At 40.4% G+C, this 24,996-nt stretch overlaps 1 protein-coding gene and 2 long non-coding RNA genes across 3 annotated transcripts; 2 read left to right on the top strand and 1 right to left on the bottom strand.

Moving 5' to 3' along the window:
• Positions 1-1,860: 1,860 nt before the first annotated feature.
• Positions 1,861-24,185, bottom strand: ushbp1 (Usher syndrome 1C binding protein 1). Its single transcript, XM_055047677.1, has 14 exons — positions 24,023-24,185; positions 23,099-23,322; positions 22,874-23,013; positions 21,583-21,746; positions 9,896-10,084; positions 9,562-9,818; positions 7,993-8,133; positions 7,813-7,901; positions 7,623-7,740; positions 7,308-7,542; positions 5,297-5,452; positions 4,636-4,733; positions 4,210-4,332; positions 1,861-2,907 (listed from the first exon to the last, which is right to left on the bottom strand). Exons 1-14 carry the CDS (start codon positions 24,026-24,028, stop codon positions 2,742-2,744), a joined length of 2,106 nt encoding a protein of 701 aa, XP_054903652.1. The 5' UTR covers positions 24,029-24,185; the 3' UTR covers positions 1,861-2,741.
• On the top strand, positions 4,254-5,352 carry LOC129371244 (uncharacterized). The gene is made up of 3 exons (XR_008607135.1): positions 4,254-4,364; positions 5,034-5,159; positions 5,266-5,352. It is a non-coding gene; the product is annotated as an uncharacterized LOC129371244 (long non-coding RNA).
• LOC129371239 (uncharacterized) lies at positions 17,878-19,678 on the top strand. Its single transcript, XR_008607133.1, has 4 exons — positions 17,878-18,013; positions 18,592-18,641; positions 18,740-18,897; positions 19,358-19,678. It is a non-coding gene; the product is annotated as an uncharacterized LOC129371239 (long non-coding RNA).
• Positions 24,186-24,996: the final 811 nt, after the last annotated feature.

Below are 24,996 nucleotides of genomic sequence, written 5' to 3' on the forward strand. Positions count from 1 at the left end.
GCCCATTTTTGTCGTTATTGTTTCGCCTTTGACTGCAGAGTCACCCAGAGGCTACAGCAGCCATGTTTTCACCAACCTTTGATGAACTAAAGAGCTTAACATAGATCTTGGAGAGTGGCAACATAAAATTGAATGATAATTGCATTATGCGCTCTAATGGCAGCTATTACAACAATAGCGTCGGTGACCTGGAGGTGTGGGATGAGAGGGAGGAAAGGCCCTCTGCGCTGACCTCTGCTCAGGAAAGGGCAAGCTCGGGCAACAGTCGGGGCGTCAGAGGCCCCGCCGCCTCGTCTGCCACTCCGAAGCTTCAATTCAGTGGCTGACACAACGGCCAAGCATCGCTGTGACCCGGTGGGTGTGACACTCAACCTTTGCCTTAACCTCCTGACCGCCAGTCACAGCTGCAGCGCGAAGGTCAGGGTGCAGGGTCGACCAAGGGGGGGATTGATGGGTGAGAGATGAGCTGGGAGAATATGGAGGGGCAGGAAATTCAGAAAAAACACTGGAAAATGGACAATTGAGTGAGAGGCAAAGAGAAGGTGACAGAAGAGAGGAAGCTGCGCTTCACTTGCAAAAGATTAGAGAAATTCAGTCAATTGGTGGAATCTAAAGAAAGCAACATATTTTCACATTTATTTATAATTCCTACTGTCTGAAATACTAAAGGTCATGGATTTACCTTTAACTTTTTTAAAAATTACTTTACATTTTTTCTTTGTACCCAAGTAAATGTTTAACTGTAATCTGCAGTGGGAAAAAGTTCTTTCTTTTTCTTTTGGTTGAGTTGACCTTTTAACTGAACTGTCAAGCGTGAAAGGCGAAGAACGTGAGACCATGGAGGTGCAAAGGAGGCAAATGTGCTTGGCGTAACATTTCGTGTGAAGATCAGCCATTGTTGCGGGCCCCTCCCCCCTGGCGCCGTTGGAAGGAAGGTTTTTATGGGAAAGGGAACATGTCCGCTGTCACCTGCCTCAAATCATCTGACGGTTCATTCTTTATTTAAACTGCATGACAGTTTTATTTAAAAAGAGGATTGTGTCTTATGTTTGAGTTTTGCTGTTTCTAACGGTCAGCTCTCTATTGTTGTGCTGCTGTTTTATTTTCTACATAGGCTCAAAAAGGCAGATGGTACAACTGCTGCTGGTCAGAAAAGATTAGAAAAAGCAAAATTCTCCTTTTATGGCAGTAACGTAGTTGGAGCTGAATTAATTAAATGCAATCTCTAATTTGACCACTTTTCTAGTAAAACCTTTCTTAAATTAATGAATCAAAATAATCAGCACCATGGCTTTTTTGTTTAAGTATATTTTACTTTTTTACATTAAATAAAGTGACTAAGTGACTGGGATATTTATATGTTTTTAAAGAGAAACTCAGTTTTCTAACACTCTCTGCCAAATAGGAAAGTCAAGAAAAGAGGCCATTCAAGTAGCTTTTGATATGTGTTATTGTTCAGGTCTGGTGACAGCAATGCAAAAGTATCTGTCTGGAATAATTAAGCAGTTTAGCACCCACTCACAAGTGAGTCTGTGTTAAACGCACGGGTGTTTACAGATGCACTCTATAATAGGCTGCAGTTTCCACTAAATATCTACTTTACTACAATATGTTCCAAATTATTATGCAAATTGGATTTAAGTGTCAGAAAGATTAAATTTTTTGTTGTGGTATTAAATATATAGATGGTATTGTCTTTGAATCACTATAATTAATTTCAGAGAGCTGGCTTGATTAGTTTGTCTGCAGCTCAATTAAAGGAAATCTACTTAAGAAGGATGTTCCACATTATTAATCAGGCCACAGGCTTCAAGCAATACGGGAAAGAGAAAAAAATCTCTCTGCTGACGAACATCATCAGATAGTGTAGTGCCTTATGACAAGGTATGAAAACATTAGATATTTAACGAAAACTGAAACGTTATCATCGTACTGTGAAGAGATTTGTGGCTGATTCAGAACAAAGATGGGTTTATACAGACAAAAGCACAACAAGGAAAGTTTCTGTTAGACAAATTTATCTGATTAAGAGAGCAGCTGTTAAAATGCTCTTACAAAGACGTTTTTTCTTTCTTGTTTATTTTCTTTATGTATAATATAATGTACATACACATACATATGAATAGTGCTCCTTTTATTCTTTATTAAAGCATAAATGTTTAAATTTAATGTCTGCAGACTGTGAGCACTTGAAACCAAAATAAAATTTGTCTGTGCAAAACATTTTGGCCAATAATGGTGATTCTGATGCCAGTTGAAAGCCTTTTCTGTCTACCATCCTGAACATAAACATGTAGAGTTCTTAATCATTTCAAACCAGTGTTATGCAAAAAAATATTGCATATAATATGTATGATGGAAGCTGTATAGTGCTGTGGGTCAGTTTCTCCACCAAATGGCTTGGCTTGAAGTTTTTATCTGAAAATCTTGTGGACAAAAAATTGGTTGTGATTTGGTCCTTTTAGCAGGATGGTTGGAAAATCACCACAGAAATGGTTCATTAGACACAAGGCCATCACAGCGAGTTTAATGCCACTGATTTGTAATAAATATTTGCAATAAATGATTAATTTATTTGGAGGTTGCCTTCCTGTAGTTTTACCAGTAATACTAGAAGTGCTACAAGTATTTACATATGCAGAATAGAAGAATAAGTGTTTTTAAAAAACATAATTTATACATCAGATTTGCACATGTAACTTATGTGAACAGCTTGTAGCTTTTACGGATCTGTCTTTGTTTTATAAAATCGTCTCTTCCTTCCTCCACTCTGCTCCTTCCTCTGCAGCTTTGGCTGCTTCACTCTGGCTGTGTTGACTCTCCATCATGGCGGCGACCTTCTGCTCCAGCCGCCACACCTGCTCCCGATACTTCCTGCGAATCTGCCTGTAGGAACTCAAGGCTTTACTGGAATAAAACCATCAAAATCCGGATTAGTTCATTCATTTCATTAAATTTGTACTTATAATAACAACCTGATAGGAAGGGCAACACATAGGGAGGGGAAACGACAATATTATGTAGTTTCACAGTCAGTAATGTAACCCTTCTTATGCCTTGAACAGTAAGAAACACTGAAAGTATTAAATAATAACCCCTAGTAGGGTTATATAATACTCTTACCTCATTAAAAAATTTTCATTCTTAAACTGAGATACCCTGAAAACAAATAAACTAGTAAAATTCAGCTGTAACATAAAGACATATCTGATAATTATTTCTTTAAAATGTCTTTAAAATAACCTATTTAAAAGTACATAATATTAAACCTCTCTCTAATCCTTTTCAGCAGAATAGTGGAAAGACCATATTATGATTTGATTTCTGGAACATTGTACAAAATGTACTGAACAGAAAAAGTACTGACACTTATAAACAACCACATGCCAATGAGATTTCCTTTGATTAATTAAAGACAAACAATTACTAGAAAAACACAAACTGCAGTGATGTGTAAGAAATGGTTATAAAATGAATACATCAAGTTTCTATAGTGCGGACATAAGAACATGCCTGTAAGAAATATTGATATAATCAAACTTTGGCATAATGATCATCTGTACAAGGGTTTTCCTATCAGAACTAATAAATTATGATCACCAGCGTTGGGTAGTAACTAGCTACATTTACACAATTACATTTACTTTTTACTATGCTGTACTTTTACCTCAACTTCAGTATTTTAAAATAAAGTATCTCTTTTCTTACTTGAGTAAAATTTCTGGATTTTCTACCCACTAAATAAAAAACAAGCATATTTAAACCAAAATTTTGCCAGGCACAGACACACACCTCCAGATTATGTTACAGCTTCATAAGTTTTTAAGAAAAGAAACTGATAACTTTATATTTTGTTCCATCCGATTATGTAAGTTTTAGATTTGAAATGATTGATAAATTGATCAGTTACTTTTTTACTCTTACTTGACTCGTTTTTTGGATGCTTTTTACTTGTGCATGAGTAAAAATATGTTGACGTTGTGCTACTTTTACTCTAATATAATTTTGTCTCCTCTGCCGACCTCTGATGACGATACAGGATGTTGAGTTTAAGTTGTGAAAAAGACAGATAATTGTCACGTCAAATTCCCAGACATTTATATCCAATCATTTGCTGAATTTCTCCACCGTCCCGGCTTGTAATGTTTGGGAGTAATGGTGATTGTATGTAAGCAGTTTGCTTAAAGTGAGCAAAGTGTCCATGTTTACCTGTGTGCCTGTGTGAGGCGAGCGATCTGCTCTGCGTTGTCCTTCCTGTGGGGGGCGCCGTCTGCGAGAGCCGAGTTCAGCGAGTCGTGGACCATGGCCAGCCTCCTCTTCAGGGCTTGTTCCCTGGCAGATAAAGAAAACAAGTGGATCAGAAGGTAACTCAGTTAACAAAAGATGTTTGCAAACAAAACAAGAGAGTTGTTTTCTTTACTTCATCCTTGGCCTGACAAGAAGTGTAATTTAAAATAAAGTGTTTATCTCTCAGGGGTAGAAGAGAAAGAGGAAGGACTCTGCACTATGCTTTATGTTAAAGTGTGTTAGCTAACTACAGAACAAAACCCAGCATCACTGCATGTCACCTTTTTTATTCTGGGAACATCACTCCTAACAATAGTTTCCTTAAACAACAAAAAGGTCCGGTCTCACCTCTGTAGGACCGCCTGCAGCTCTTTCAGAATGGGTCGGGTCAGAGAACTTGTGATTTCACTGTCAGTAACAGCTTTGGTAGCGTTCTCACCAAACCTCTGAAACATAAATATGATGATGAATGGAAAAAACATCTAAAAACATCAGAAATAACAATTCCTGTCAACAAGTCATTCCAGATTCACAGCAGAAATTTGGCTCCAAACCCATCGGATGCAACCGTCCGTCCGTCATTTTAAAATGATATTTGTATGTAACATTTTGAGGGAATGGATAAATTTACATAATTTGTAATAAGGCTGAAACATTCTGTGAATTATTTTTTGAGTTGCTGTATCAAATTCATAACTTGTCCTCAATGTCAGTCATTCATGCTGGTTTTTTCTGTCTTCTGACAGACGGAGGCGAGAGGTGCGGCGTGACTTCCTGCTGCAGGGACAGGACGGCCGAGCAGAAGACCTTGAGGAACTAAAATATCTGACTCGGCCTGGAGGGATTCTGCTTTGGAAGACGTGATTTCCCAGGTGGGAGAGCTGGATTTGAATTGGATCTCTCTCATGAACCCCTACTCCCTCTCGGTCCTTTCACCTTGACTTTGTATTATTTGCTCTTTTTTTTTTTTAAATGAAGTCATCGTCGCAGCAGTTGGAGCCCTTCATACCTGTTCGGTCTTACGATCTTCAGCCTCGTCTCTGAGGTTTTCTGGGATGAAAACTCCAGCTGCTTCCTGCGGCTTCTGTCCCACTAAGCCCCATTCGAGACATCGCAGCTCCTTCTCCTTCAGACGGATTAAAGCTCGAAGATCTGACATCTCCTCCTGGACAAAGGCAGTCAAACCACAATCTGAGATAAACAAGGACAATTCATGGCAGCATAGCTTGTGTTAAGTGGCACAACTAAAAACTTTCATAGTTAAAGGAAGCCAGAAAGTAAAAATCTAATGTTATTTTTGACTTGGACAGTAGTAGAACGGTAATTTGTAGTTTTTATGACTGCTTGCAGCTCCATTTAGTTTATAAATATAAGTGCTTCAATTGGTTGTGAACAACCAAAAATATTGTTAAATATAGTTAATACTAGGATTCCTGTCTTTTAGTATTCATTAAACTGGTGTTGTTGCTAAAGTGCTGTTGTAAAAGTGTTTTAGTGTTGAATATGTAATAAAAACAGCTGATTTAGAGGAGAAACTGAGCCTATTTTCACAATAATCAGGCTGTAGACCAGTTTTTTTTTCCTTTTCCTAACTGTTGGTATTTAGTAATCAAAAGATTAGACTGCTACTTGTAAACGTGTTCATTTAAAAAAATGTTGTTAAAAGTTTTGATAAGATGCAGCAGTAAATGAGCTTTTCACAGCTTTTTGTTACTGTTTTGATCAATTTGCATATTTTTGTGCTAAGTAGGCTGCCAAAAATGATACAAAACAGGCTAACAATAGCACATTTCTTACCAGTGTACACATTTAACCACTGAGCAAACAAAAACAGGGTTTGCAGTTCTGCTCATTCTGTGTTTTTAATGAAATAAAAACCGTTAGCTGCTGCTAAAAAGCCTCATTTATTGCAAAAACTGGACTCGAGAGATTATTGGATCTCTAGAGTCTACTATTCTGTAGACTCTACAGAATAGTGGTTTCCAGGTGAATTTTGATGATTTTTTCCAATTTCGACTTTGGAATCTCTTAGTTAGAATTTTAACAAACCTATCAAGAGAAAATAATTGAATTGGATAAATATAGTGGGTTCTTTTTGCCTTGAAAGTTGGAGCACAAATATTGAAATTATGCCTCAATTAAATGTGCTGCTGTGTAAAGTCTGCTGTTATTACTCATTTTTAGTAATAACAGCTTAAAGAATGTATTTATCTACACTGAAAGACAATCAAATTGTCAGAGGTGCTAATAAAGAGTTTTTACCAGCAATGTTCACTTTGTTTTCAACACACTGCAGTCATTTTGAAATTCAAATGCTCAGAAAAGTTTTAATGTGCAAGTTTGAGTTTTGTCTTTTGGGGAAGTTCTTATTCAATTTTCAAAGTTTTAATAAAAAATGTATTTGGCAGTTAGACTATAATACAGTCAGAATATTGGCACTACAAATAAAACAGTAATAAAATGTAAATGCGACTTGTTACTCTTCCTTGCAGTCTGAACTCAACATAATGCATAATTATAGAACCGTAAATCTATGAAAAGCAGAAGTAGAACCTCCTGCACAACCAACAAGAATGCAGCAAGTGGTTTCTGGATGTTATGTAAGTCCATAAAAGAAATTGTTGTCTTTTCCAGAAGCCATTGTACAGCACATCCAGTGGTAAACCCAGCTGAACAAACTGGAGCTCTGCTTGGGTTCTGAGGTTTCTACAGGTAATGGGTCGTGCCTGCTCATTTGTGATGTTCCATTGAGAAGGTTTTTGAAACGACTCATTTTTCCAGACACCAAACACATTAACATATTGCCGAAAGATGGCTGGGTAGTTTTATTAAGCGCTTGGGTTGTTTTCAGAAAACGAAGAGAAATTGAAAAAAACAAAAAAACTTGCAAAATGTCATTTTAGTATAATACTGCTTAAAACTAAGCACTGGGTTTTGAAACTCAAAGCCAAAATATTTGTTTATTTTTGCAGTAATAAAGAAAACTGACTTTTGTTAAAAAACAAAGACAAATCTCCTACCCTGACTGAGATCAGCTCATAAAACAGCGATGCTTTCTCCCTCTTGCTCTCCGGAGGTTTGGTGTTGTCCTTCATCATGTGGCCCCATCTGGTACCGACCGGTTGACCGGTTTCTGAGCTCACTCTGACCTCAGCTCCTGTACCTGACTTTGCTGGGCAAATGGCTGCCCGTTCCCTCTTCAGTCGCTCGATTTGTTGTCGGAGAATTGCTTCCCGGTCTGCTGGATCTGGAGTTCTGTGGCGGTAACAGATTTCGTCTTGTTAGTACATATACAATATATCATGTCTGTATTTCTGCATCTTGACAAACGTCACCTCTGCCTCGTGTGACTCTGGGTTTCCTCTGTGACTCCAGCTGTGCAGAAGGAGGTGGATAACTCCTCAGTTCCCATCTCCGGGTTCTGAGCTGATTGCTGCATGTCGCACACCGGCTCTGGTTGGAGAAAAATGTGTGATTCAGAATCAAAGTTGTTGTTTTTTTTTTTGCATAAAACTTGATGATCACCTGCTGAGTGTATCTGCAGAGAGGGGCTTTGCTGCAGCTTTGCTTCATAAAGAAACAGCAGCTCACCGTAGGCCTCCTCACACTCATTGCTGTCGGACAACAAACAGGACAGAACCTCCGCTCAGAATATTTGTGCAGGCAAGTTTAAATGTTAATGTGTGATGTGTGGATGATAAATACGAGTATCTAAGAGCCATCTGCAGGGCAGAGCAGTCAGACTCCAGTCGGCACAGTTTCATACTGATCTGCTCTGAATCCACCTTCCTTCGCTCCAGAGCTGCAGTCAGACGCTCGTTTCTTGCCTTCAGCCTCTCAATGCATCTGAGACAACAAGAGGCTGGATTTAAAGCTTTTAACTGGGTATGGATGATATATCAGCATTAACATCGATATTAGTGATGATAGTGACGCTTTAACACATTATTATCAGTAAAACTAGGCTAATATTAACAAGTAAGTGATGCAGCTCAGGATTTTGGGCGTTTAAAGCAGAGAAGAAACATCAGCAGATGTTTTTTCACAGTGTCAACAGGGAAATACAGACAGCTCTGGAAAATATGAAGAACTGAAACCCATTGAAAACCTCCTGGTTCTTCCACCAAATATTTATTTCTGAACTCTTCCTGAGTTAAAACATTAATATTGTTGTTTTCTTTTCATTATTTGAGCTCTGAAATCACTGCATCTGTTTTTGTTATTTTGACCATTTCTCATTTCCTCCAAATAAATACAACATTTTTGCTTGGAATTTTGGAGACATGTTGTCAGTCGTTTATAGAATAAAAGAACAATGCTCATTTTACTCAAACATATACCTGTAAATAGTAAAATCAGAGAAACTGATCATTTTAAGTGGCCTTTTAATTTCTTCCTGAGCTGCAGATACAATATATGATATACAAAACCTAAAGGGAAGTACCAAAATTTCAATTTTGCATACAATATTCACTTTAAACCTTCATTCGTTGCTTTCTGTAGATACAAAAATGTCTGTTCCAGTTTTTCTTACATATAGAAAAATCTCCACCTTTTAAATATCTGGGAAAAATTTAATGTTTTAGGTCACAATATGTGAAAGATATGTTGGAAAAGCTACTATGGGAGCAACAATCAAACTTTTATCTGTAAAACACATGTTCACATGCTGCCACATCAGAGTCTTCACATGTGAGACAAATATGAAAACTTTTCACATGTGGAAGGAATCCCTACATGTAGTTAACATGTAAACAATATAAAGCTCTAAAACATTAAGAGAACACTTAAAATGATCAGTTTCTGATCATGTTTGGGTAAAATGAACATTGTTCTTTTATTGTCTCTGATACTCCAAGCCAAAATGTTGTATTTATTTGCAGAAAATGAGAAATGGTCAAAATAATAAAAAAGACACAAAGCTATCAAACAATGCAAAGAAAACAAGAATATTAATGTTGTTACTCTGTGAGAGTTCAGGAATCAATATTTGGTGGATTAATCAGGAGGTTGTCAATGGGGTTCAGTGCAGTTGGGCTCCTCATTTTTTCAAGAGCTGTATGTCATGCGTTAACCTGACATACAGCTCATCAGTAGAGGTCTATTATATGCAAGATTTCCCCAAATGTTTCACACGTCAACACGCGTCATAATTTCTACATGTAGAACACATGTTCACATGTTTCTACAGGACCAACCAAGCTGTGTTTCAGAGTCAGTTTACAGCTGTTCTGTGTTTTGCTCTGGCTTGTTTCTGGCAAGTCTTGGTCTCACCTGTTCAGTCTGTCGGTCTCTGATTCCAGGCTGATGGGGCTGGGGCAGGGACTGCTCGGGGTTACGCAGCCCAGCGGAGTCCCGTCCCCACCCAAAGACAGAGGAGTCGCAGCTCTGGACGTTTTTCTGTGGAGTAAAGGTGAACCGGGGTAGGAAGGAGGCGGTCGGTCGGGGCTGACAGCTCCTGAAGGAGGCCGGTAAGAAGGTGAAAACCTGTCAGACCTCCAGGCCTTGTGGAGACCAGCCAGGTGGAGCACCTAAAAGACCCCAACTCAATTTATTCTGATTCTAAAACCTGTAAAGCAATGAAACAAAACAAAAACATTTTCCCCACCTTGTTTTTCTCATCTTCCAGTGAGTAAATGCTATTTGGAGCTCTCTGCAGCTCTTCATTGTGACTCTGCATGTTGTTCCTGAGAACAGACTCGTGTTTTTCCAGATCCAACAAGCTGTCCAGGTTCTGGTCCTTTGGCATTCCCACAGAACATGAGATCCCAAAGTCTCTCTCCATCTCCTCCAGCATCTGCAACCAGCAGAATATATTTACAAAACTCACCAGTATTTGTTTAAATTCACGGCTGCAATAACAAATATTTTAACCAGAGGTGGGTAAAAAAACAAGAAATGTACTCAAGGAAAAGTAAAGTATTTGGTAAAAAGGTTACTCAAGTAACTAACCAAAGCATCAATCAATTAATATTTAAAAATAACATCATCAGACAAATCAAAATAGAAAGTTTTTGGTATTTTAGATCAAAATGAAAATAATTTATTTTAATAACACAATTACAAAATAAGACAAAAACAACATTTCTTTGAAAATGAGACTTCAATAAAAACTGCAGGTGTGTCTGGTGAAGTTTTGTTTGAAACAACATTCAGTAAAGTCACTCACAGAATATATATTTTTTTAAAAAGTGGAATATCCAAAATATTTTACTCAAGTACCCAGCCAGCACGCATGAGTGGGCCCCACTTGTGTTTGATGTGGGCTACATGGGTAATGAGTGGGCATGGGTTTTATCTGGGCGAACTGCATGGGACACATATGGTTAACCTAAAATGAGACCCATATGGGCTGGCCCATATGGGCTAAATGCATGGGCCCTATTCAGCAACTAGGTGGGCTATCTGGGAATGGGATAGTACTGGGCAACACTATATGGGGCCCATGTGGTTTCAGTATCATGGGCCCAACATGGGAAGCCCATGTGGGCAGACCACATTGAACCCACATGACATCAGCATGGGCTGACCATATATGGGTTAGACCTGGGTGTGGATATGTGGGCCCCAGTCCTTTTTTAAGTGGGCTATCTGGGAATGGGATAGTACTGGGCAACAGTATGTGGGGCCCATGTGGTTCTAGTATCATGGGCCCAACATGGGAAGCCCATGTGGGCTGACCACATTGAACCCACATGACATCAGCATGGGCTGACCATATATGGGTTAGACCTGGGTGTGGATATGTAGGCCCCAGTCCTTTTTTAAGTGGGCTATCTGGGAATGGGATAGAAACGGGCAACACTATATGGGGCCCATGTAGTTTCAGTATCATGGGCCCAACATGGGAAGCCCATGTGGGCAGACCACATTGAACCCACATGACATCAGCATGGGCTGACCATATATGGGTTAGACCTGGGTGTGGATATGTGGGCCCCAGTCCTTTTTTAAGTGGGCTATCTGGGAATGGGATAGTACTGGGCAACAGTATGTGGGGCCCATGTGGTTCTAGTATCATGGGCCCAACATGGGAAGCCCATGTGGGCTGACAACATTGAACCCACATGACATCAGCATGGGCTGACCATATATGGGTTAGACCTGGGTGTGGATATGTAGGCCCCAGTCCTTTTTTAAGTGGGCTATCTGGGAATGGGATAGAAACGGGCAACACTATATGGGGCCCATGTGGTTTCAGTATCATGGGCCCAACATGGGAAGCCCATGTGGGCAGACCACATTGAACCCACATGACATCAGCATGGGCTGACCATATATGGGTTAGACCTGGGTGTGGATATGTGGGCCCCAGTCCTTTTTTAAGTGGGCTATCTGGGAATGGGATAGTACTGGGCAACAGTATGTGGGGCCCATGTGGTTCTAGTATCATGGGCCCAACATGGGAAGCCCATGTGGGCTGACCACATTGAACCCACATGACATCAGCATGGGCTGACCATATATGGGTTAGACCTGGGTGTGGATATGTGGGCCCCAGTCCTTTTTTAAGTGGGCTATCTGGGAATGGGATAGTACTGGGCAACAGTATGTGGGGCCCATGTGGTTCTAGTATCATGGGCCCAACATGGGAAGCCCATGTGGGCAGACCACATTGAACCCACATGACATCAGCATGGGCTGACCATATATGGGTTAGACCTGGGTGTGGATATGTGGGCCCCAGTCCTTTTTTAAGTGGGCTATCTGGGAATGGGATAGTACTGGGCAACAGTATGTGGGCCCATGTGGTTCTAGTATCATGGGCCCAACATGGGAAGCCCATGTGGGCTGACCACATTGAACCCACATGACATCAGCATGGGCTGACCATATATGGGTTAGACCTGGGTGTGGATATGTAGGCCCCAGTCCTTTTTTAAGTGGGCTATCTGGGAATGGGATAGAAACGGGCAACACTATATGGGGCCCATGTGGTTTCAGTATCATGGGCCCAACATGGGAAGCCCATGTGGGCAGACCACATTGAACCCACATGACATCAGCATGGGCTGACCATATATGGGTTAGACCTGGGTGTGGATATGTGGGCCCCAGTCCTTTTTTAAGTGGGCTATCTGGGAATGGGATAGTACTGGGCAACAGTATGTGGGGCCCATGTGGTTCTAGTATCATGGGCCCAACATGGGAAGCCCATGTGGGCTGACAACATTGAACCCACATGACATCAGCATGGGCTGACCATATATGGGTTAGACCTGGGTGTGGATATGTGGGCCCCAGTCCTTTTTTAAGTGGGCTATCTGGGAATGGGATAGTACTGGGCAACAGTATGTGGGGCCCATGTGGTTCTAGTATCATGGGCCCAACATGGGAAGCCCATGTGGGCTGACAACATTGAACCCACATGACATCAGCATGGGCTGACCATATATGGGTTAGACCTGGGTGTGGATATGTGGGCCCCAGTCCTTTTTTAAGTGGGCTATCTGGGAATGGGATAGTACTGGGCAACAGTATGTGGGGCCCATGTGGTTCTAGTATCATGGGCCCAACATGGGAAGCCCATGTGGGCTGACCACATTGAACCCACATGACATCAGCATGGGCTGACCATATATGGGTTAGACCTGGGTGTGGATATGTGGGCCCCAGTCCTTTTTTAAGTGGGCTATCTGGGAATGGGATAGTACTGGACAACAGTATGTGGGGCCCATGTGGTTCTAGTATCATGGGCCCAACATGGGAAGCCCATGTGGGCTGACCACATTGAACCCACATGACATCAGCATGGGCTGACCATATATGGGTTAGACCTGGGTGTGGATATGTGGGCCCCAGTCCTTTTTTAAGTGGGCTATCTGGGAATGGGATAGTACTGGGCAACAGTATGTGGGGCCCATGTGGTTCTAGTATCATGGGCCCAACATGGGAAGCCCATGTGGGCTGACAACATTGAACCCATGACATCAGCATGGGCTGACCATATATGGGTTAGACCTGGGTGTGGATATGTGGGCCCCAGTCCTTTTTTAAGTGGGCTATCTGGGAATGGGATAATACTGGGCAACAGTATGTGGGGCCCATGTGGTTCTAGTATCATGGGCCCAACATGGGAAGCCCATGTGGGCTGACCACATTGAACCCACATGACATCAGCATGGGCTGACCATATATGGGTTAGACCTGGGTGTGGATATGTGGGCCCCAGTCCTTTTTTAAGTGGGCTATCTGGGAATGGGATAGTACTGGGCAACAGTATGTGGGGCCCATGTGGTTCTAGTATCATGGGCCCAACATGGGAAGCCCATGTGGGCTGACCACATTGAACCCACATGACATCAGCATGGGCTGACCATATATGGGTTAGACCTGGGTGTGGATATGTGGGCCCCAGTCCTTTTATAAGTGGGCTAACTGGGAATGGGATAGAACTGGGCAAAACTATGTGGGGCCCATGTGGTTTCAGTATCATGGGCCCAACATGGGGAGACCATGTGGGCTGACCACACTGAACCCACATGACATGAGCATGGGCTCATGTCATGGGCCCAACATGGGGAGACCATGTGGGCTGACCACACTGAGGGTTCAGTGTGGTCAGTACATATCCACGCCCAGGTTGGACCTGGGTGTGGATATGTAGACCCCAGTCCTTTTTTAAGTGGGCTAAATGAGACAAAATTGTAGAACAATGTACAGGGGTTGGACAATGAAACTGAAACACCTCTCATTTTAGTGTGGGAGGTTTCATGCCTGAATTGGACTAGCCTGGTGGCCAATCTTCATGAATTGCACATTGCAACAGTAAGAGCAGAGTGTGAAGGTCCAACAGTTTTGCTCAAATATTGCAATGCACATAACATTATTTGGGACATACTGGAGTTCAAAAGAGGGCAAATTGTTCACCAAGACAGCAAGTCTTTGTGATTATCAAGAGCCACAGTATCCAGGGTAATGTCAGCATACCACCAAGAATGACGAACCACATCTAACAGGATTAACTGTGGATGCAAGACGAAGCTGTCTTAAAGAGATGTTTGGGTGCTAACCCGGATTGTATCCCAAAAACATAAAACCACGGTGCCCAAATCACGGTAGAATTAAATGTGCACCTCAACTCTCCTGTTTCCACCAAAACTGTCCGTCGGGAGCTCCACATGGTCAATATACACAGCCGGCTGCTATAGCCAAACTTTTGGTCACTCGTATCAATGCCAAACGTCAGTTTCAATGGTGCAAGGAGCGAAAATCTTGTGCTGTGGACAATGTGAAACATGTATTGTTCTCTGATGAGTCTACCTTTACTGTTTTCCCCACATCCGGGAGAGTTACGGTGTGGAGAAGCCCCAAAGATGCATTCCAGCCAGAGTGTTGTATGCCAGAGTGAAGCATGGGGTGGATCATTGATGGTGTGGGCTGCCATATCATGGCATTCCCTTGGCCCCATACTTGTCCAAGACGAATTGATGCTGTATTGGCCTCAAAAGGAGGCCCTACACCACGCTAATAAGTTATTGTGGTCTAAAACCAGGTGTTTCAGTTTCATTGTCCAACCCCTGTAGTTAACCTGTCACTTTCAAAATTTTGACTGTATGTCAAAGCAAAAGCTGCAAGAGCAAGATTCTCAAAACTTGGAAAGAATTACCCGAGATGTCAGCTTTATAGTCTTTGCCAAGGCAATTGTTACTCAGCTGGCCTCTAATGGAGTTGATGTAAGGTAAATTGTAGAATTTAATTTTTTCCATGTAGGAAACCTCGACGATAGTAAAGGTTGGTGACCTTGACCATTGTCGAGGTCTCCAGGACGAAGGTGACCTCGTCTTGGAGATCACCCAAGGATATATTTTGCTGATAGAACAGAACATTCATGTCTTCCTAATGTTTGAACCTAAAACATGTTCACTGTGTGATATCTATGCCTGGCTCATTTACAAACACTAGGCTTCCAGAGGACCAGGATATTAAAACATTAAAAATAATTCTACAATGCTTTATTTTTTTAAACCAGTTCAGTATTGCTCTAGCCACACTTTGAACCCTTAACATTTTTTCATGTTATTATTTTATGCTAGAACAGTCCAGTCCAGTCTCCAAGCCAGTACGCATGAGTGGGCCCCCCTTGGGTTTGTAGTAGGCCATATGGGTAATGAGTGGTCATGGGTTTTATCTGGGCAAACCTCATGGGACACATATGGTTAACTAAAATGGGACCCCTATGGGCTGGCCCATTTGGGCTAAATGTATGGGCCTATTCAGCAACAATGTGGGCTAACTGGAAATGGGACAGAAATGGGCAAAACTATTTGGGGCCCATGTGGTTTCAGTATCATGGGCCCCACATGAGAAGCCCAATGTGGGCTGTCCACATTAAACTAACATGACATGAGCATGGGCTAACCATACATGGGTTGGACCTGGGCAGGAAAATGTAGCCCCTAGTACTTTTTTTCATGGTCTAAATGGGACAAAATTGTAGAACATTTTAATCGACAATGTGGTTACCCTGTCACTTTCAAACTTTTCACTGTATGTCAAAGCAAAAGCCAGTTCAGTATTGCTCTTGCTACACTTTGAACCCCTAACTTTTTTTTCATTTTATTATTGCAGTCTGAATGTCTTAAAACATTTTTTTGAAATAATCTGTTTGAAATATATACGTAAACTCATATTCTGGTGCTTACTCAAAATTAAGCACAGAGTGGTCATGGTTGAGCTTTAGTCCTTGTTTTATTTTTAATAATAATAACTTTTTATTTTATTTTTATTATTATTTTTTATCAATTGGATGTTTAGACATCCATAGAGTTTACTGCAGCCTGTTCGCAGCAAGATTTAAATTTTTATTTGGACAAATAGTTCAGATCAGACCATTGTGAAAAATATCACAAAATGTTTAGAAAATAAACAAAACTCATTAGCAAGTGAGAGACAAGAGTAAAATTTTGAGCATCTGTTTTTTCATATATTTGCAAACATTTCCAAGTCATCAGTATAAATAAAAAAAAAATAAAAAAACGTAACATTTCTGTTAATGATTCATTTGGTTCCAATTACCTTTTTGTTCATTGTTTGCTCTGAGGCACCGTTGCCAATAAAGGTTGGTGAATTGAAGTACCGGTAGGCACTTTACACATCCACTGAAGAAAATAGTTCCAAAACATATTTGAATAAGGAGGACAACGAAATGTATTTATTTACATTGAGAACTTTTGCTACATCGGTTTTACATTTGTTAAACCGATGTAGCACTCTCAAAAATGAATCTTGTGTTTCTTGGAAAACGTAAAATGACCCGCGGATGGATATGCGGTTTCAAAATCAAGCCTGTTCTCATCAGTCCGTTGGCGCGGAGTCTGCCTGTTGGCTGATCTACGAAAGAATCTGTAAGTACATTTCTTCTGTTTTACCTAGTACCAAATTTTAGGGAGATATTTTAAATCGCTTGTTAAAAAAATTGTTGCTCGTAACAAATCGGACGACAGTATCCCAAAGAGACTTAATTGTTATTGTTATTTTTGCTTTTCTTTAGGGTGATACTTTTTCTGATATTGCTAACACACACAGCTACACACAATAAGCAGATTTTAGTGCAGACCGATTTCAAACGCAGCGTTGTGGGCCAAACCATTTTCAAATACCGCCGCCATTCTATTTGTTGAGCTGCCATTGGTTCATTTGAGCGCCAACGAGGCAGAATGAAATCGGTTCACTGAAGAATCTATGTTGCTAGCAGAGGTTGTTACAAAGTGTCTGGACACAATAAAACCATTTGTATGATTTAAAAAGAGTAACTATTGTGCTTTCATTCTATGTACTTGGGCTTTTAATAATCTTTCTCACAGTCACATCAGCATGCATGGGTGGGTCTCATGTATGGATTCAGGCTGGTTTGGCTGGGACCCATGCAAGATTATTATTGTCGTTTTTTTCAATAAAACTGCATTGAATCGTTTAGCTTTGGGCTATATAGGTAATGATAAGAGGGCATGGGTTTTATCTGGGCCAACTGCGTGAGGCTCAAAAGGTTAACCGAAATGGGACTCATATTGTTGGCTCAATTGGGTTAAATGTATGGGCCCAATTCAGCATTAACGTGGGCTAACTGGGCATGGGACAGAAATGGGAACACTATATGGGGCCCATGTGGTTTCAGTATATTGGGCCTAAAAGGTTTTTTGTAAATAGGATGAAGGCATTGTAGTTCATATTTTTAAATTCTTTTTTTAATTGTTGTGTGACACTTTAAGCGTTTTGTTATGTCATAGTTTTATTTCAATCTGCCGCTATTGTGTTGGTCTAGAGTAGTCATCAGTGTCAGGGTTCCTGTGTGTGTATGTGAGTGTCGCATCTTATTTCAGGGAGGATCTTTGTGAGGAGCCCGTGGAGCTTGGCACAGGTGGAGGAGCAGCAGAATCTTCAGTCTACGCTAGATTGACTGAAGATTCTGGTGTATGCTAGATGGTTGCATACACCGGTAGTCACTCTGGCCTCTCCTGTTGTGAACAGTTTTCTGAGAACGTTTCTGTGTCTACTAGAAGTCACCTGGTTTCTGTGTTTGTTCGATCCTAGGGTTTTGTCGCCTCATTCGAGAACTCACCAGTGAATACCTGCCTGCTCGTCCGCCGATTCCACTGCCTCCACTCCACCCTTCGAGCTTCCAGCTCTCTTCCATTCCCACCTCGCATTTACCTTCGGAACCGCTGCACACCCTCTCTCAGGAACCTGGCATCTCACACCCACGCCTCGAAAGACCCGCACCGAAGTAAGCCTGTTCCTGTTTCCCCTCCGATCACTCATTCTAAGCCCGTCATAACTAAGTTCTCGTTTCAGGCCAACCTGGTCGAGTGGTCCTCACCCTTCCGCTGATGTCCGGGAAATAGATTTTATTTTGTCCTGTTGTAAATAAATCACTCACTCATCCCTATCCAACGTGTGGTTACTGCATGTGGGTCCGTAAATTGAAACCCATCATGTCAATCAGTGGCCAAGCCTGAAACAAATATTGAAAGATGAAGAAATTCTTTTTGATATTTTTGCAATATTTAGCTAGCAGTTATGTGAAATGTACTTATATTTAATTGTAGCTCTAATTTTTTAATATGTACAATGTTTTAGGCTTTATTAGTTACATTTATAGTGATTTTCTAAACTTCTCTTAAGAGTAATACTACTGTCTTAGTCCTGTCACGTTAACAAAGAAATTAGGATAATTGCAAAACTGTTCAGTGTTTACAATATAAGGCTTCAGTAGTTAATCTACAAAGGCTGTTTTGCCTTAATTTTTTTATTTTTTTGAAAAGTCTAAATGTTATATTGCACTAATAAAATATATTTTTGCAGGCTTCAAGAGGATCAGCGTGTGAAGATCACTTTATAATGATTTGAAAAAGGTAGATTAATATGTTAGTAAAATTAAGCACATAAGAGTGATATAACAAACTGATGAACAAAAACAAAATGTTGTCCTGTTATTGTCATTGTACTTAAGGTTGCCATGGCTACAGAAATTGGAGGAGCATCCTTAGATGACACAATACAACCAGCTGTGCGATTCCTCATGTCCCATGAACTGGAAGTCCAGTTCAACCTTTTTGGCCAACATGGGAAACAAGCTCTTGGACCTGCGTCTCTTTGATGTTTTGCATGGTAAATATCAGTTTTTATTGTCAGAGTAACTTTTTTTTTCACTTTTCTTTCTTAAACATATGTTAATTTATTTTGGTTGTTTTATGCTTTTGTTTGTTATTTTTAGTAATGTTTTTAGGTTAAAAATTGAGTCTTCAATTTTTGGTTTTTTGAACAGTATTCTTTCACTGTTGTTAAGAACTTAAAAATTTGAAGGTAATATTGTTTGCATTTCAAACAATATTAAAATAACCACAAAACCACGATAGAACCTAGTAGTTGATTTATATAGATGGATATATTTTAAATTTACAGTAAGAATATAGTTTCTGTACATAATGATGACTCAAGAGTCCTTTTGATTATGGCATATCTCTGCAAGCATTTTTGCCCCATGAAGGGGGAGATGCAAATCTCATGAATGTTACATTGTGCTAAAATGAAACACTAATACAATTTCTACCTTTGCTTGTTATTTCAGGGGACTTAAAAGAAATTATCCATCTACAGAATCACACAAGCATACAGCAAAGACTCTCGAAGTGGTTTACTGGAGCCCGAGTGGAAGTGGAAATAGACTAGAGAGACTGCCAGTTCAAACTCAGGTTGGGGAGGTCTTTCAAGATGGACAGTTTCAGTAAAGTATGAGAGATTTCAAATTTAAGCATGCATATGGCATGTAGGTTATTTTTAAAAATGTTTAACAAAAATGTATTGTGAAAGATCTATATAGGTGTGTATATTCACATTGTGTGTATCAATGTGAATATACGTGTATAAAGTTATATAGATAGTATTTAGATGTATACATTTATAGACCTGTAGGAAAATATGTGGGTGTCTTTATTTGTGTGCATCTATAGATATATATTTATAGATCTGTTTATAAGTTTGTTATAGTAAACTAGCTTCTGTTATTTTCAAAGATGTCGTGAATAATTGCAGATATCTTTTTGTGGCACCATTCCCTGAGTATTAATGAAGTTCTAATAATTGCTGTAGTGAGGTAAAAAATAACTCCTGACAATATTTTAAATTACTAAATAAAAGCCTTGAGCAAAATAAATTTTTCATCTCTTTTTTTTTATTTTTTATTTGAACACGTTTTTAAGCTAGACTTTGGATTGTTGATCAAGATTGCATATCTATGAATGTAATTCACATCCAGGTTAGATGAGAATTGTTCCTACAGGATTAAGGCATCTGGGTCCCGCTGAAAACCCAGTCAGCACCCATTGAAATCAACCTGGGCAAACCCATGTGGGGCCACCATGGAAACCGTGGACAAACCCACTTGGTACCCATATTCTAGCCCAGTTCAGACCCAATTGGGACCCACGTAAATATTCTTGACAGCACCCTAGTGGGCCACAGATGGGCCTCATGTGAGTTAACCACATGGGCCCCACTGAAAACCCAGTCAGCACCCATAAAAATTTACTTGGGCAAACCCATGTGGGGCCACCATGGAAACCGTGGACAAACCCACTTGGTACCTATTCTAGCCCAGTTCAGACCCAATAGGGACCCACATAAATATTCTTGACAGCACCCTAGTGGGCCACAGATGGGCCTCATGTGAGTTAACCATGTGGGACCCACTGAAAACCCAGTCAGCACCCATAAAAATTTACTTGGGCAAACCCATGTGGGGCCACCCATGGAAACCGTGGACAAACCCACTTGTTACCCATATTCTAGCCCAGTTCAGACCCAATTGGGACCCAGGTAAATATTCCTGACAGCACCCTAGTGGGCCACAGATGGGCCTCATGTGAGTTAACCATGTGGGACCCACTGAAAACCCAGTCAGCACCCATTAAAATCTACTTGGGCAAACCCATGTGGGGCCACCATGGAAACTGTGGACAAACCCACTTGGTACCCATATTCTAGCCCAGTTCAGACCCAATTGGGACCCAGGTAAATATTCCTGACAGCACCCTAGTGGGCCACAGATGGGCCTCATGTGAGTTAACCATGTGGGACCCACTGAAAACCCAGTCAGCACCCATAAAAATTTACTTGGGCAAACCCATGTGGGGCCACCATGGAAACCGTGGACAAACCCCTTGGTACCCATATTCTAGCCCAGTTCAGACCCAATTGGGACCCAGGTAAATATTCCTGACAGCACCCTAGTGGGCCACAGATGGGCCTCATGTGAGTTAACCACATGGGCCCCACTGAAAACCCAGTCAGCACCCATTAAAATCTACTTTGGCAAACCCATGTGGGGCCACCATGGAAACCTTGGGCAAACCCACTTGGTACCCATATTCTAGCCCAGTTCAGACCCAATGGGGACCCACGTAAATATTCTTGACAGCACCCTAGTGGGCCACAGATGGGCCTCATGTGAGTTAACCATGTGGACCCACTGAAAACCCAGTCAGCACCCATTAAAATCTACTTGGGCAAACCCATGTGGGGCCACCATGGAAACCGTGGACAAACCCTTTTGGACCCATATTGCCTGCCCACTTATATCCCATATGGGGCCCACCTAGGTGTGCTGGCTGGGTAAGAGCAGCTATGTTTCATAATAATATTACTAAAGTAAAATTAAAAAGGCAATTGCAGTAAAAAAACAAAAATGTCTTTCAAAACTTTACTCAGCTAAATGTAACTGAGTAACTGTAACTAGTTACTGCCCAACTCTGATGTCAGGTTAAATGTCAGAAATGTTTCCCTGCAGATCATCACCTGTGTGGCTTTGGTCCAGTTCTCCTGAGCAGCTCTCAGGTGTTCCGTATCCTTGTTCTGGTCGGAGGCTGTGATTGGAGCGGCCCACGTCCTTCTGAAGCTGATCGAGTCCTCCACTGACGACAAAACCTCCTGCAGTTGTGTCCAGACGACACCCCCGCCCCCTAGCGGGTAAAGAGCAGAGGTGCAGTAACTTTTTAAAGCTCTCAGCTCAAATTTAGGGGCTTTGGTAGTAATAGCTTTTTTATCAGAAAGGATATGGGAATGTTTTATGTAGAAGAGGCAAAACTAATGAGGCACAGATAGTATTTAATATTCTTCTTTTTAGCCGTTTAGGGTTTGCTTTGTTTTTGTGTGACGTACTTTTATTTGTAATAGTCGTTTTCCAACGTTCAATCCCCTTAAAAATAGAAATAAACTTATTTCTGGTGCTTAATTTTAAGTTTAATTTTTTTATAGAGTACTTTATAGTTATAGTATTTCATTAGGGTAACTGTATGGAACCATTTTTGCTCAGACAACTCTCTTTAAGAAGATCCATAATTTAGATCCCTGTTAATTTAAAATCTGTAACCAGCTTCAATATGTTAAAAAAAACCAACAAAATTCTATGAAAAAAACCCAGAGTGGTATCCATATAAATGTTTATTTTTTATTGTCATTTTTTAAATTTCTTCATACTGATAAAAAAAAAAAAACTATTTCTATTAGCAGATTATTTCACTTATAACAAGACATTTTCACCACATTATAAGTGAACCTGTCTGCTAGTAGAGCTAATGCTTTCTAAATCAATGTTAAGGATTTAAAACAACCTCCTGTATCTTGCTGAAATTCACTTATGTAAATTTTGTCTTATTTAAAATACAAGATACTTGCACTACAAACTAAATCAAAACTACTTGGTAAAATGTTGTGTTTTTGAAGCAAAAAGGTCTTGAGTTCAAATTCTGACTGACCTTTTCTGCCTTCATCCTCCCACAGTCCAACATCATGTCTGGTAACTGGTCTCTTTACATTCCCTTTGGATATGACCTGATTGATGTATGATTGTGTTGTCTACACAGTACAGGGTCATAAATAGGCTAAAATGTCTGTTGTGTAAAAAGTACATTTTGTTTTGTAAACTAACTTCAAACTGACTAAACAGCATTGCATTGCTTTCAGTTCCTGAAATTCAAATCTGTTGTGTTGTTCCTCATTTACATTTCAATGCATTTTACTTCACAAAGCTGGACAGCGTAACATGTTTGTTCCTAGCTCAGTACGAACAGCAGTTCCTCATGCCCACCTTGGTTGGTTGTTGGATGTTTGGATGCGGCGGCAGAAGCAGAGCTGGTCTCTGGGCTGCTTCTGAGCAGCCGGTGAGACAGAAGGTCTGGAGGAACCAGAGGTCTGGACGGACGCGGCGGTCTCGTGTCTCCTGGATCACTGGAAGAGTCGACCCCTCATACGAGTCATACTCTGAATCATGCGTTATGTCTGGAAAAATCATTTATTCAGGAACTTTACTCACCTCGGAGCCTTTAGCGACCCCATCTTCTTGTTTAGATCGGCGATGATGCTGAGCAGGGTGCTTACTTCTGCCTCACACTGAGCCACCTCTGCTGGTGTGGGCTCATGGCCAATCAGAGGCTCAGAGGCTTCAAGGTCAAAGGTCACAAAGTCACCATGGCTCAGCACATCCTTGTTAAACAGGGAGCTGGTATCAAGGCTGTTACATCTGCTTCTTTTGGAATCCTATGGAGACCCAGTCAAGAAATAACCTTAAATAATTCAACATTTTATGGCTAAATTATGACTTTTTAAGACTACAGGGTTTGCTGATGCTATTTGTTTTGGATTAAAAGTCTGTCATGAAGCTGGCATCAAACTGTTAAGCCATTGTTCAAGGCGGAAAAGGAGGAAACCAAAAACATCCTGAGATCCAACTTCCTGCCCAACAAACATTTGCAGATCACACCATCTATTGTTTTCACTAAGATTTTCAGATAAATACACCCAGCACAAAACAACTCATTGTAAAGTGCAAGTAAAAAACTACTTGGAGTATATCTAGATTCCACACTTACATATTTTAATTGCTTGAATTCCAGCATGTTTTTCTGCTGACCAGAGAGGACAGCATGTTTCACATTCCTGATTCCTCATCAATGTCCGAGGATATCACTGCATCTCATTTCTTTTGCCAATTTAGTGGTGACATGGTTCTTTAGCTCACACTGACATGAGTGTGGAAAGTAGCAGAGAAAAATATTTACTGTGTCCTCAGTTCCACAACAATTATCTTTCAAACGTCCTGCCAGGAGCTTAGTTCTTAAAACAGCTGGAAACACTTTAGCCAAGCATTTATTAAAGTGGAATTTGGTTACTTTACTGTACTGGCAGTGCAACGGATTTCATCTAACACCAAACAAACATTTCAGAATGACTCACTCACCTCCATCTTTCTTGTTTGTGACGTCTCCAGAGTATAACAATTCTTAACATTTGGAAAAAAAAAAAAAAAGTGGAGATTTTCTTCTTGGTCCTGCTGTTTTGTGCAGTAAGAGCCCAAAGGTCAGTCCCTGAGCGAAGGCAGCAGATTGCTGTCCTGCTGCATGTCTGTCTAACTCTGTTAACTGTGATGAATGAAGTCAGTGGGAAACACTCAGAGAGACATCCACACCCATTCCCCTTCACTTTGTGTCCTTTCCTGTTTTGGTCACAGTTAGTTTCCATGCAGTGTCTGCTCCTGTCTGGGTCTTTAGAAACGTGTTTTATACTTAAAAAAAATGGTTGTTAAAGGGGCAACATTAAGCTTTCACCAGCCACATATTCCCATTTTATATCACAATCAAGAAACTTTCTTACCTTCAGTTGTAATAAAAATGTTATAAATATGAGACTTTGAGCTTTTCCACTGCAAAAATGTGAGTGAATTCTGAAAAAGGCAGAGGAATAATATTTAGAAAAGTACCTCAATCCCACTGTTTTGTATGATGTGGAATCTGTGATTGTGTGAGTATTTTTCTTCCACAAGTTGTTGGAACCTTATAATAGAAAATGGCATTCTGAACTCTTAAGTAGCATAATAAATGAGTGCAGTCCAGGTAAATGCTAGAATGATTTAGTCTGAAATTCTTCTAAAAGTCATCTTTTATTGCAGTAAAAGTATAAACAAATGGGTTAAATGCGATGCAACAGAAGTTTAGTTAACAAAAGAGACTGTACAGTTAGGAGCATTGAACTTGAACAATACAATAAGTTTACAAAAAAGGCAAATATTGCTATAAAAATAGAGAAAAAGTAAAAGTAGTCGGCAAAACCACACATTGATACAACATTGCAAAAGGTAATAATTTTTTATTCAAAACATAATAGCCTATTCTTGTTTTGTAGAGTTCTTTCATATTTACAGGCAGATAATAAAAA

The sequence above is a fragment of the Poeciliopsis prolifica genome, unplaced genomic scaffold (assembly GCF_027474105.1).
Source record: "Poeciliopsis prolifica strain line A6 unplaced genomic scaffold, Auburn_PproV2 SCAFFOLD002, whole genome shotgun sequence".
NCBI lineage: Eukaryota > Metazoa > Chordata > Actinopteri > Cyprinodontiformes > Poeciliidae > Poeciliopsis > Poeciliopsis prolifica.

Coding starts and splice junctions, on each gene's coding strand:
- ushbp1 (XM_055047677.1), bottom strand. Junction 23,014..23,098: donor GGGTCGCTAAAGGCTCCGAG/GTGAGTAAAGTT, acceptor CGACTCTTCCAG/TGATCCAGGAGACACGAGAC. Junction 7,741..7,812: donor TCTGCAGATACACTCAGCAG/GTGATCATCAAG, acceptor TTCTCCAACCAG/AGCCGGTGTGCGACATGCAG.